This window comes from Pseudopodoces humilis, chromosome 2, assembly GCF_049639895.1.
Source record: "Pseudopodoces humilis isolate 2021_Gansu_Grassland_sample_001 chromosome 2, ASM4963989v1, whole genome shotgun sequence".
In the NCBI taxonomy this organism is placed as follows: Eukaryota; Metazoa; Chordata; class Aves; order Passeriformes; family Paridae; genus Pseudopodoces; species Pseudopodoces humilis.
This window is the reverse complement of record NC_142201.1, coordinates 80,773,750-80,786,252: the sequence shown is the minus strand read 5'-3', so window position 1 is coordinate 80,786,252 and position 12,503 is coordinate 80,773,750. Positions and strand designations below refer to the sequence as shown.

Here is a 12,503-nt window from a genome sequence, read left to right as displayed (position 1 = left end):
CTTAAGGAATCTGGAAAAGGGGCTGACCACAAGTATGAGAGATTGTATAAGATTATTTGGGGTACAGAAATCTAAAACTGACTCTTATCCATTTCAGAAAGATCTGTTGATTAAAATCACTTATGAAATTTTATAGAGAAAAACGCAAAGTAAAAAAGCATCTCAGTCCTTACTCAGGGATGGGCTTTAAACTAGCTGCTATTTATCAGGAAGGTGTTTGAGGATCATTATGGGTAGATTCTTTGAACAAGTCACTTCAGCACTTGAATATGGTCAAGGAGCTGAGTGAGTGGTGTTTGGAGAAAAAATGAGACCGCACCAGGAAGCTGAATGAATACATGACACCTTTTGAAGCTGAGCTCTGTATGCCTTTATAAGAGTTTCTCCTAAGATCATAATGTTGAAAAGTCTTCACTTGAAATGTACTTAATGTCTTGTATTTAGTATACTTGTCTTGCAGCTTGAGCCATAGAAGTTTGCTTCTCTCACCTAGTCTTGAGTGGTTAATGGAGGATGGAAATGTGAGACTTCAGTCCTTTATTTTTAACCAGTTTGTGTCTTTTTTAATATTTGGTTTTTTTTTAATGTTTTGATTGAAGTTGTATTATTCTTTGAATTTACTGCTGTGTGATACAGTGTACTTCCTTCAGTAGCCCCTGAGAGCTGGGGTAATGGTATGTGATTATCTATGCCAGAAACATTTTAAACCATCAAAGAAATACCAGTACCTCTGTTTACGCATAACTGGTCTGAATATTTCTGGACTTGATATGCAGCCATGGAAAGAGATTGTTTGAGACTGTGAAGACCTGTATCTCTCCATCTGGTTTTAGATAGTGATGAGAGATTGGATGTGATAGATTTGTACAATAGGATATATGTTGCAGTTTTTATATCTGTTTTTGTTTGATAGGTATATTATAGCAGTAGCGGTAACTCAGAAGCAGAATTGTCCAGCAAGCCCCATATAGTTGATTGCTTTTACTGTCCTGGAGTTATAGACCAAAGCAATGGAAAAAGGGTTTATAGCTGGACATGTTAATTCATATTTATGGTAGTTTCTTCCTTTCAACTAGGAAAAACTACCAAAATTGAAACTGATGCAAATATTCTCAGGGACGTAAAACTTTAGGCAAGAATGTGGAATTAAAATAATTTCAGGCATTGTTTAATACTCTCATCATTTCACAGGTGGGTAAAATTTCAAAAATATCTAAATCCAATGATTTAGGCAGTGGATAGATGTTCTTGTTTTAGAAGAGATTGCCAAGCTAACTTGAGTGACCATTTTTTTTTTAGCTCCTATTTATTTTGTGTGGTGAATTAGGGTCTATGTACAGGCTGGTCTGTTGGTAGAGGAGTGAGGATGATGATCTCTGTTACGGATGTGTGACAGTCCAGCTGGGGGTTGTAATCTCTTCCGCTGGTGAGATCCAGAAGACTACATCTGTCTTGGCTTCAGATGGAAGTGCTGGGTTCTTGTGTTGACAGGCATTGCATCTGTTAAATAAAAAGTGTGATTTTTAGGTTTGTGGTTCAGTCACATGTAAAACATCATGAAGACACAGTTCTGTTAGTCTACCAACTAGAGTAATTGAGTTTGTAGACTGAGAAATTAGATGCATGATTTGAAAGAACTCCTAGTTCTTACTCTAATTTCTATCCATAGGACATGTGAAAATAGCCATGCAAGTAGTAACTAATTTTCATTCACTTTAGGAGAAGTTTAAATGTTTCCGTTAATGACAGTACATTTTTATTTCCACTAGACTTTATTATGTAAAATGTGTTACTGTTGTTTCCGAAATCTTGTCAAACCAAATATGCAAGCATTTGTAAAAGGATTCTAAACCATGCCGAAAGAATGAATTACTGTTTCTTTCCCACAGAAGAGGCATTTGTTCTGTTACTTAACAGGTGTGTCTGGTAAGATGTGTTCATACTTAGTAAGATGTTTAAAATGACTTCCCTGAAACTTCATACAGTAATTACTTTCTGAGAGACTCCTAATAATGAACTTTAGCTCCTGCAGCATTTGGCATTGTCACCCTGAGAAATTATCCTTTTGCAGCCGTGGGAATGAGCAGCGTGTGTAATTGCCATTACATCACTTACTGCTGATACACTGGCTCTCTTTTCACTTACGAACATAAGCTGGCATTGCTTGCTGGTAATGTTATTTTTGCAGAAGTATGGAATGAGGCTGCTCATGCTTTTGACGGCAAGAATGAAAGTGAGCTAATCAGATGGTGTTGATTAATTATCTTTGTTCTGTCTTCTTTGTTGTCAACATGAAATTTTGACTAAGAAAGTGTCCTGTTCCATGTACCATGTACCATGAATGTGTTTGCCATTTTGTTTGTTTTGTTTGCTGTGTTTTTAGAAGGGTAGATGCCATTGTAATGCTTTGTTTTTTCACTGATAGTGCTTATTAGTTGAGCACCATTGGTATAATTGAAGTATGTTTATTATCGTGCTGCCAATTGTCACAACTCTGACTCTTGTTTGCCTGTGATCAGCCTGAATAAGTTTGAAGGTGCAGGTCTTCTGAACAGACCAAACACGATGGGTGACATTGTGTCTGACATGAAGTTTTGCTTTCTTCCTTTAATAGTGGACAATTTATAGAAATATTTTCTTAGATATTGCTATTTGTGTAACTCTTTTTTTTTGGTTTTTTTTTCCCCCCGACTTTTATTGTTGAAGGAATTTTGGTAGTTGAAATTTTGTGGACTCTAAAAGAAATGCAGATCTAGCTGCCAAAAATGAGAGCTTTCCCAGTTTAATAGGGCTGTTGCTTCCATTTATAATGTACAGACTGATTTCTTGGCATACTGTTAATGTGTATTTTCCTGTTTTTAGCATCAGTGGGTTGTCTGTTTGGAGTGTGGCATGTATTATAATTATTTGATTTGATTTCTGGCTCATATAACTGCATTGCTACATTCCACAAAGCAGATCTTATGGATACTTGTATTTGCACAAGTAGCAAAGAGATGAGTGGCTATAAGGTTTTTTAGAAGATTTTTCTCTAATTAGTATCTGGAACTTTTCAAAAATATGTCTTAGAAGAAAAGTTTGATTTCCTGGAAGAAAAGTAGCCACTTAAATGAAATGAATACATTAATGAAGTGTTTCAGGTATTTAATGTCTATGAAGCGCTTTGGGAACTCCTCTGGTAATTATCCAACTGTAAAAGTACAATAATTAGTGTATATTAGTAAGTACAGATTAAAGTAAGAAGACAAAATTAATAAATTATTTGTAATTTTATAATACAGACAAAATATGGTGTGGTGAATGAATGTTCTGTTTACATGTAATATGTGTATAAATTACTTTTTCAGGAAAATGCTTGGAAAATTCTACTTTTGGTCTCCTGGCTTTGGTGCAGCTTTACCTGCTTCTTACATGGCTATTCTCATTGAAAGGAAAAGCAGGTAGGGTTTGTGTTTATGGTTTTTCAGCTTAATATAATAATGTTTCTTGTTTTGGTTGTTTGATGGTTGACATTTGACAATTCAGTGGGCTTATTTCAGAGTGCTGGAAATCTAGTTCGTCTGAAATAGTGTCTTATGCAATGTTAAATTTAAATCTAGAAAGCTACAGTGAAAAACACTTTACAAACTTTCGGTTTCATGTTTGTGGTTGGTTTGTCTTGTTTAATGTGCAATTGCATTGCTCAGGACTGCCTGATAAAGCTTGGTTGCTTAGGGCTTCCTAATGAAACTATACTTTTGTTCTTGCTTGTTTTTTAAAATGTAATTTGAGCAATGGTTGCAATTAGTCACAGAGAAGGAGAATGCTGATGACTTAACAACATGACATTAGTTAAGATGGAGGAATTATAGGATGTTGTGGAGAAAAGTGGGTGAGTTGAAATAATTCTGATTGGATGAAATGTAATGGTAGAGAAAGCAAAACCTTTCACTTGAGGTGAGGCGCTGAAGTTCATCTATCGGAGGTAAGCTCATTATGAAAGCATTAAGAGGGGGAAGAAAGCACTAAGTAATCCAAGGATAGCCCAGAGCTGCCATTTGTAATGTGCCCAGGAAGATGGCAGGTGAAATCCTGGCTTGTAAGGTTTTATTGTTTGCAATTCAATTTATGTTGGTAGCTTGTATAAATAGTGTCAGTTGCAATACTTTCTTAATTTACTATGGACTGAGATGATTTAGGCATCTAGTTAGTAAGCTTAATTTAAAGAAGGTAAGAGAAGGGTAGAGGAGAGGTAATGAAAGATAATGAAGGTACTAGAGGTGGTATGAATGCACTTTTGGTTACTGTGAATGTCTGAAACTTCTTAAGCAGCCATTTAAAAATAATGGCAAATATGTATCATTGTGTTGTTGGCTCACTGTCAGGCGCCATTCCTGAACTTTAACTGTGAAGTGAGCAAATCCCATGCCAAGTTTTATGTATGTCAGATTTCTGTCCTTTTAAACTAGTGCATTAGCCATTGTTTTTGAAGATTTAGGATGTGTAAGAGTTTCTGGAAATATGGGAGCACATCAAAATAATTTTCTTTAATGTAACTATATAGAACATAATTGTAACAGAGTTGCTAAATAAGTTAATTATCAATTACATGTCCTCTCTAGCTGACTGAATTTAATCTTTCTGTAATTACTGCCCAAGAGATTGGATACATTTTAGTAGAACTTTGTTTAGTTACTTAGACTCAGCATTAGAGTATCATTTTGGGGTGAGAGCAAATGCATTTTCTCCCTTTGATCAGTGGTTTAACTTTTCCTATGGAGTTGTTACAATGTGAGGCTTTTCTGTGCCAGACTTTTAATGTTTCTTGATAACATTAAAGAGGAAGAAATCAGGATGCTTGTCAATCTGTGACCTTCGTGTAGCTTTCAGAATATTTGTGAATGGAGAGTTGAAACTACGTATGAGCCCAAACTTGAGCAAGGTTTTTGTATAACAGCAAAACATCTATGAGAAAATTGCAAAGCTACACTTGTTAAGAGTAACGAAAAAGAGTAGGCAAACAAATTTTATATTAAATGTGTTTTTATATAATTGTTTGTGGCAATGTATGAAAACTCTGATATGTTAACAGGTTTCTATTTAGCATCTGAAATTTGAAAGAAATGGAAGTTGAAATAGAAGTATGTAGAAATGGCAAAAGTAGATTGCTACAAGATGTATGCAATGAATGATGCTGGAATAATTAATTTCTGTAGGTTTATTCCCCTTTCTGTCAGAATCCATATGTAACCTAAGGTATTTTGCCTAAAAATTCACATTATGTTGGATCAGTTAAAAGAAAAAAAGAAATGTTGGTATTGTAGTATAACACATGTATGAAAATGTGGGGTCATTGTTCTTAATGAAAAGAATTGTTAAAGGGTGTCAAAATGTATTTGAAGGTTAAGGAGTTTTTTAAAATACGAAGTTTCTTGGTATGTTCTCAGAAGGCAACTATGTATAATGTGCAAAATGTTGCTGCTGACAATGACGTACGACTTTCTGATTTCACATATGTTTGCCTGTTAGCTTATGTTACAGGCAAAATCAAATTTTAATAGACTCACAGTCCCTTAGGAAACTGATGCTTCACATGGAGACACAGAGGCATTTTCAGTTATCTGCTGAGCAGCTTAGAACAAATTGTAGTGAAAAATCAGGGAAGTGGGAAAAGGTCCCAATTTGAGTTTATAAACCTCTCTCTAGCCCTTCGAATTGCTACTAGCAGCTGGCAGCAGCATTGAGCTTAATCACTTAATCTCTTCCCTAGTGGATACCCTATTTTAAGTGCCTCACTGGCATTTGCTTGCACAGTATCCCTGTCAGTCCTGAACCTGGGAACACCAGGCTTATAAATCCGATTTTCTTCCAAGTGTTGCTCTTCATGTATGTAAGCCTTGTAGTATGTAATTCATATGGAAGAATGGGAAAAAGAGGTTGATAGCTTGACTAGGTGCCTTATAATCCTGAGGAGGAACATGTTTTCTAATGTGTTGCAGAATTAGTTTGATAGTAGTTTCTATCTGTGTTATATATAATTACAGATTTGCAGGACACTGGCAATGAGGAGGGGAGGTGACATTGCAAAGAAACTTCAGACAGACTCAGGAAATGCTCTGCACTATATTTTGCTCCTACAGGTCTATAAAGATATAAATGTCACATTAATATGTCCATGTGTGTTCTATTTGGTGACCATAAAATGTAGTTGTCCTATCTATGAAAACTAGTTTATCAGGATCTAAGGAATAAAAACACTACTTAACTTATTTGTATATGTATCCATAAATGTTCTGTGAGATTATTGGAAGAGAACTGGTGACATTATTATTATTAAGTAATGTTTTGATAAAAATTATTTCTTAGATAAGAACTGGATGTGGATACATAAACATGGAGATTATGAATCTGCACATTGCAAACACATATTCTATGCCTTTCGTCCCTTACTCCAGTAGGAGGAACTCAGAATTTTTCCTGTTTTCTGATGCTCTCAAGCTTTGTGGATTGCCTGTTAGGATTAGGAGGAAGCATTTTTACTGGCTCTAATTTGTTTTAATTGTCAATATTTTAGTCATTCTTTATGTTTATATTGTTTTACATCTTCTATGAAAGAAAAATGTGCAGTTGTTTTGTCACAGAATTCAGTTTTTGTGGTGTTAGACATTAAAAGCTGTGTTAATGTCTCCTCAAAATTAGAAATGACTCAATTGACTCAGTTCCATTAATTTCACTGAACTTCCTTAGGAAATCATTGTATTCTTTCTATTAATCATTGTATGGATTTGTTTAACCATAAAATCCTTGTTAGCTCCTACAGGTGGTGTTTCCAACTGGTGATAAGAAGCAATTTTATTCATAATTTTTAAAAAAGAATATTTCGCTTATATCTTTTGGTTTCTGATTGTAATTCCAAGTTACAGTCTCCTGTCATTTCTTTCAACATCTCTCACCAAGCATTGAACATACAGTAAGGAGGAGATACGTGGCTTGGACTGAAAGACATGGCTCTGCTTTGTTCAAGAAGTACCGAAACTGTTAGAAAGCAAGGAAGTAACTGAATATACTTGTTAAAATTATTGTGATTCAAGCTGTTGAAATGTGATTTGTGACTTGGCTGAAGCCAGCCTATTACTGGAAGTCTGATTAGATCAGTTGTACCTTGCTGACTTCTAAGACAAAGAAGTCCCATAGTTTGGTGGAGAGTCTGTATTTAAGACCTCTGTGATTACTTTCTAGGAAAAATTGTGTTCTCTCAAGTGTTTTGTAAATGTGCTGATACTTCAAAATCATTTAAGTAATGTTTTGCTTGTAGCTGAATGGCAAACTTCATTTTATTAGACTTTGTTCAAGAAATCATGTACTAATGAATTTCAAGAACTATAAAGCTTTAAGAGGGGACACAATTCCAGTTTTGATGAAGTTAATTGTCTTGCTGCCTGGCTGTTTTAATTTTTTCCCCCAGCCTTTTGTAGCTAATTAAGCCAGAAGATGTTTAACTACAGCCACCTAAAATTTCTGTGGCATTTGTGAAAGGACACTTCTGGGGTTGCCCCTGCTCCCCCCTTAGGCTGCATTAATGTTTACATACTGGCTGTTAACATTATAGCGGCGCCTGTCTCGTCGCTACAGTTACGACTCTGTCACTGATGGTATTATAAAACTTGAGATTTAGGGCTTTTATAATTTGGTTGTAAAATCCTGCTCTGGGCAACTATTTGTAATATGTTTTTAGTTGAAAACTTTGGGTGTTTTTCATAAAAAATCAGTATACTGGACTCTTAGAAAAATATTTAAAGCATATGCATTTAAAATGTAAAGCAGTGCAACAGGGTGTGTTATAGAGGACATCTATATATACACACACATATATTTAGTGTTATTGGAAACAAAAGTATTACTATGCATTGCTTGGAAAAGTGACAGAAACACTTGTGTAAGAACAATGTGGAATTTTTACACTGTATACTTGTTCTGATGAAACATTCAGAGCTGTTAGGATTATTTGCTTGCCATAAATGCCATTAGTCTAAACACATTATAAAGGAGGAACATGCCAGCACAATAATGGTAAAAAGTATGCACTGTGAAGAAATACAATAATTTTGTGACTTTGTAACATTCAAATACGAATTTGTTGATATATATTTCTTTATAGTGGTATAGTGCATTTAGATTTAAGATGACAATCTCTCAAAAATGTTTGTGGCTATTTGAAGGTTATTATAGGGAAACAGATAAGTCACAATTTTAGTGGAGTGAGTAATCAAAACAAGTGAACAAACTCTTAACACAGCAAGTGTTTTTGCAAGCCTTAGTTGTACTTGCTACAGGTATGAAATTGAGAAAGCAAGCTATGTTGAGGGGTGATTTTTTTGTATATTCTTTGCATTGTAGTGAAAAAACTCTGGAGTTTGGATCACTGAAGTGAGTATTTTGTGGTGTAATCTGGTAAGGAGACCTAGCAGGGAAACAAAGTTTTTGGAATTGTACTCCTCTAGAGTGATTATTGCTGTGGAATACAGAGCCAGGCTGCACTGGGAAAGCTTTCTGTTTCTAAAACAAAATATGTTAAATTCCATTGTACTTCAGCAAGTGCCTTGGTTGAGAGACAGTGTTTGAGGATTTATGTTTTTATAGTAACAGTGCATAAACATTTGAACATGTTTTGCTGCGTGCTTTGAGGGCTGCTACTGTGCTGTAGTTATAGAACCATCTCATAGAATGTTTTGGATTGGAAGGGACCTAAGGGCTTGTCTAGTTCCAACACCCCTGCCATGGACAGGAGCACCTTCCACAAAACCAGATTGCTTTAACATTTATCAGAAGAAGGGAAAAGTGATCATTCAAGGCTGGGAGTGCAGAAGTCAATCTGGAAGATACTGTGATGGTGGCAACATTGTGAATGGCAGGTAGCTCAGGATAGGCAGCTCTTCGGAGTATTTTTCATGGAAACACCTGTCATAGGCTTGTATTTTACAATAGAGGAATTTGTGCTCTCTCTGAGGTATATCCCTGGCAGTCATAACTTTGTTGATATATTCAAAAAGTTTTCTGTTTGTCTTATTATTGCATTATGTGTTAATCCTAGAAACAGTTTCTGGAGTTTTTTTAACTGTTCAGTTAGTTCAATATTAATAAAGTCAGTTTTTAAGAACTGTCTTTTCTAAGTGCAGGAGCAGATAATCCTAGTGTGTTGTAAGACAAGCAAGTGGGCCAGAAGACCAGTTTGGCTGAAGACTGAACTCCTTGTGGAGCTCAAGAGGAAAAGGAAACTGTGTGGTCTCTGGAAGTGAGGTCAGGCATCACAGGAAGAATACAGAACTGTGGTTTGCATATGCAAGGAGAATGTTTAAAAGGCCAAAAACTCAATTAGAGCTGAAACTGGTCAGTGCTGTATCTGACAACATGGAAGCTTTTAAAAGTACGTTAATAGCAAGGAAATGTCTAAGGAAAACAGATTCATACTTGAAGGTGGTCACCTGACTGATTGTTGTAGAAGGAGCAGAGACTGTTTTTGCGTCCATCTTTAATAACATTGATAGACCTTGGGTTGCTCAGCTCTTCAGTTTGGAGGACCACGTGTGTCAGTACAGTCCATTTGCAGACAATGAAATTGTTAAAGAACCATTTGTATCAGCTGGATGTTCACAACTCCATGGGGCCTGATGGGATTCATACCAGAATTCTGAAGGAATTATTGGGTGTTGCAACAGGACCCCTCTGTGTATACAGGAAGGGTATGAGGGAAGACCCAATAAGCTACAGACCTGGTGGTCTAACCTCAGTTCCTGGAAACATTCTGAAGATTATTCTGGGTAGTATTGAAAGGCATTTAAAGGAACAGCATTACCACCAGGCACAGTTAAGATGAATTCACAAAGAGCAAATCCTGTTTAACTTAATTGATGTCCTTCATCATGACCAGTTCACCCACCTAGTGGATGAGGGAAAGGCTGTCATTTAAACTGTACCCATATTGTGAGGCTGTCCTGTGTGAAGGAGGAGGATGTCCTCTGTGGGTCATAGAAAGATGCTGTGTTACTGGCAAGGTATAAACTGTCTGCTCCATTTGCAAAAGTAGCTGCAGAGTAAAATTTGCTTCATTTATATGAACTGCGGGAACCACTTGGTTTACTGTGTGAGAAAGATCTTCTCTTCTGTGTGGTGTTCTTAATTATTCCTATAGTAAGTCTATCCTTCCTTCCTGCTCTTTACTCTTTGTGCTTCTGTGTATGCACATAAGATTCAGATATAATCTTTATACTTCTGGATAAAGTAACTGGTTGCACTGATATCTGAAGGCTGTGTTTCTATTTCATACTGGTCATTTCTTTCCAATCAGTTGCATGATTCACCATTCTGTTTCTCATTGCAGTCTAGATAACTGTCTTAAACTAGTTTTCATCCATCTGAGATGGCAAAAGTTTGGCGAGGTGAATTCTGTATTTGTCAACTGAGCAAGAAGGTTTATTGGGAATCAGTGACTACAGTTTGATGTTTAGTCAGTCAGCCCAGGTTATAAACTACTCAGGATTCTAAAAAACTCTGTTATTTCTGCATAAGTATTCAGCAACCAAGTTTAACATTCAGGCTGCAGCATTTGAATGCTGGAAAAATTTGGTTCAGCTTTCTTGTATGGCAACTGGTCTTGCACAAGATGAAGAGCAGGAGAGCTGCTTTATAGTTGACGATCCATTTTCTAGGATAACACAGGCAGACAGGGAAGAATACTGGAAGACCCCATGTAAAGTATTGTTGTAGTCAGCAACTGCAGGATCATGTCCAGGGAAGCTGCAGTTTCTGAGAACCAGCATGGGACAAGAAGGAGGCGGGCCTCTGTTCATGAAGCCATTTATTCAGCATGGGAACAAACTCCTTCACCGACAGAGAGCTCTGAACAAAGGCAGGGTGATGGGTTTTGAGGGACAGAACTAGGGTGGAGTTCAGGGTCAGGGACCACTAGGAACACAGGAAGGGAAAAACCCCCAGGGACTCAAACCCAATCAGAACTCCTGGGCCACCCTTCACAAGGGGTTTGGGGTGGGACAACTTCATCCAGGACTCACACACCTATCCCCCAAAGCAGGAGGTCAAAATTCACTAGCTTGGTTTTACAACTAAATCTTTGCCTTCCTGAGGCACTTCACAACAAAGTATATACCTGTGATTTTGGAGATGCTGCAGAATGCATTGCACATCTGGATGAGTCTGTAGAGACTGGGTTTATTTTCTCTCTCTGATGTTAGAGTCAGGGCTGAGATGAATCATGCAGGACTCTTTGGTTGCAATTGCTTAGTGGTCTCCAGATCTGAATTTCAGAAGGATTTGCCATCTTAGGCACAGCACCAGCCATGTGGCTGCTCCTTGAATGTAAAGACATCTCAGGCAGTACCCATTAAACTCTGGCGTATTCTATCAGTGCATGTGGGGCCAGCCTGGGTGAACAAAGTGCAGTGCTAAGGTCAAGTAGCTCTGATAGATCCCAGGTGACTGGGCAGATACCGTCCTCTCTTCCTGCATGGCTCCATGAGTAACTAAAACTTGGTTATAGTTAAATTTTTAAAAATTATTTCAAGAGCTACTTTTGGCAAATCTGTTTCTGAAATGTTCACTTTGTAGACTGAAAACTTAAGTAAAAATGATTTTGTCATCTGCATAGTAGTAGAATTTATATTCTGTTTTTCATCGTTAACCATTAAAAAACCCACCAAAATTTGTAAAACTTACAGTCTTGTTGAAATGCTGACAGATAAAATGTTAAAATTCAGGCTGCTGCTGAACATTGGACTATTTTGTAAGTCTGACTTGGATTCAAATGGTACAAACAGTAGATTAATTACTCTGTCCTGTCTGCTCAGCACTAGCATCCAGGACACACTCATTTGGACTTTCTTGGCTTAAGCAAACACTTAATACATCTTCTGTGTCTGAATGCTTGTGTGTAACATGTAGCTCCCAGAGGGGAAATAATAAATTCTGTGCTAGTATAGAATAAACTTCAGATGCTGCTTAGGTGAGCTGGCTTGAGTGCTGACATTTACCTGGCGAGATAGCATGCGTGCCTAGCATGCCTCTAGTGCAATGGCTGGAAGTCTTGGAGGAAACTTTTCTTGCTGTGTTCCTCAGGTCTGCTTGTAGGATATTGTTTTTAGATACTGTAGATGAGAGCAGGTTAAGTATTTGTTTCCATGCAAGCCACACCTATAAATCTTCTGTAAAAGACGTGACTTGTCTGGAGCCTCATTGTTCCCAAGGAACTAAGGTCGTTGTTAGCTTCTGCAGCAGGAAAAGTGTGAAGGTAGAGACTTAGAATGGTAATGGTTTGCTATATTTAATCATGTAAAGCTTTTCTGTGGCAAAGATTACAGCAGTATTCTTAGTTCAAACATCTTACTTCCCCTTCCTGCCCTCTCCGGTCCACATCCTGGGCCAGAAAATGGCATGTTTTTATTTGCTTTGGTGAGGAAATAAAACACTATATGTTGTAGTGTTTCTTGAAATCTGATGACCTCCACTCCAGT

At 37.0% G+C, this 12,503-nt stretch overlaps 1 protein-coding gene across 1 annotated transcript in view; it reads left to right on the top strand.

The window, feature by feature from the left end:
• Window positions 1–12,503, top strand: part of TMEM135 (transmembrane protein 135) — a 159,917-nt gene that overhangs the window by 12,488 nt on the left and 134,926 nt on the right. The window contains exon 3 of the mRNA XM_005516175.3: window positions 3,348–3,440. Coding sequence (XP_005516232.1) covers window positions 3,348–3,440 — 93 coding nt within the window. The remainder of the gene's footprint in view (window positions 1–3,347; window positions 3,441–12,503) is intronic.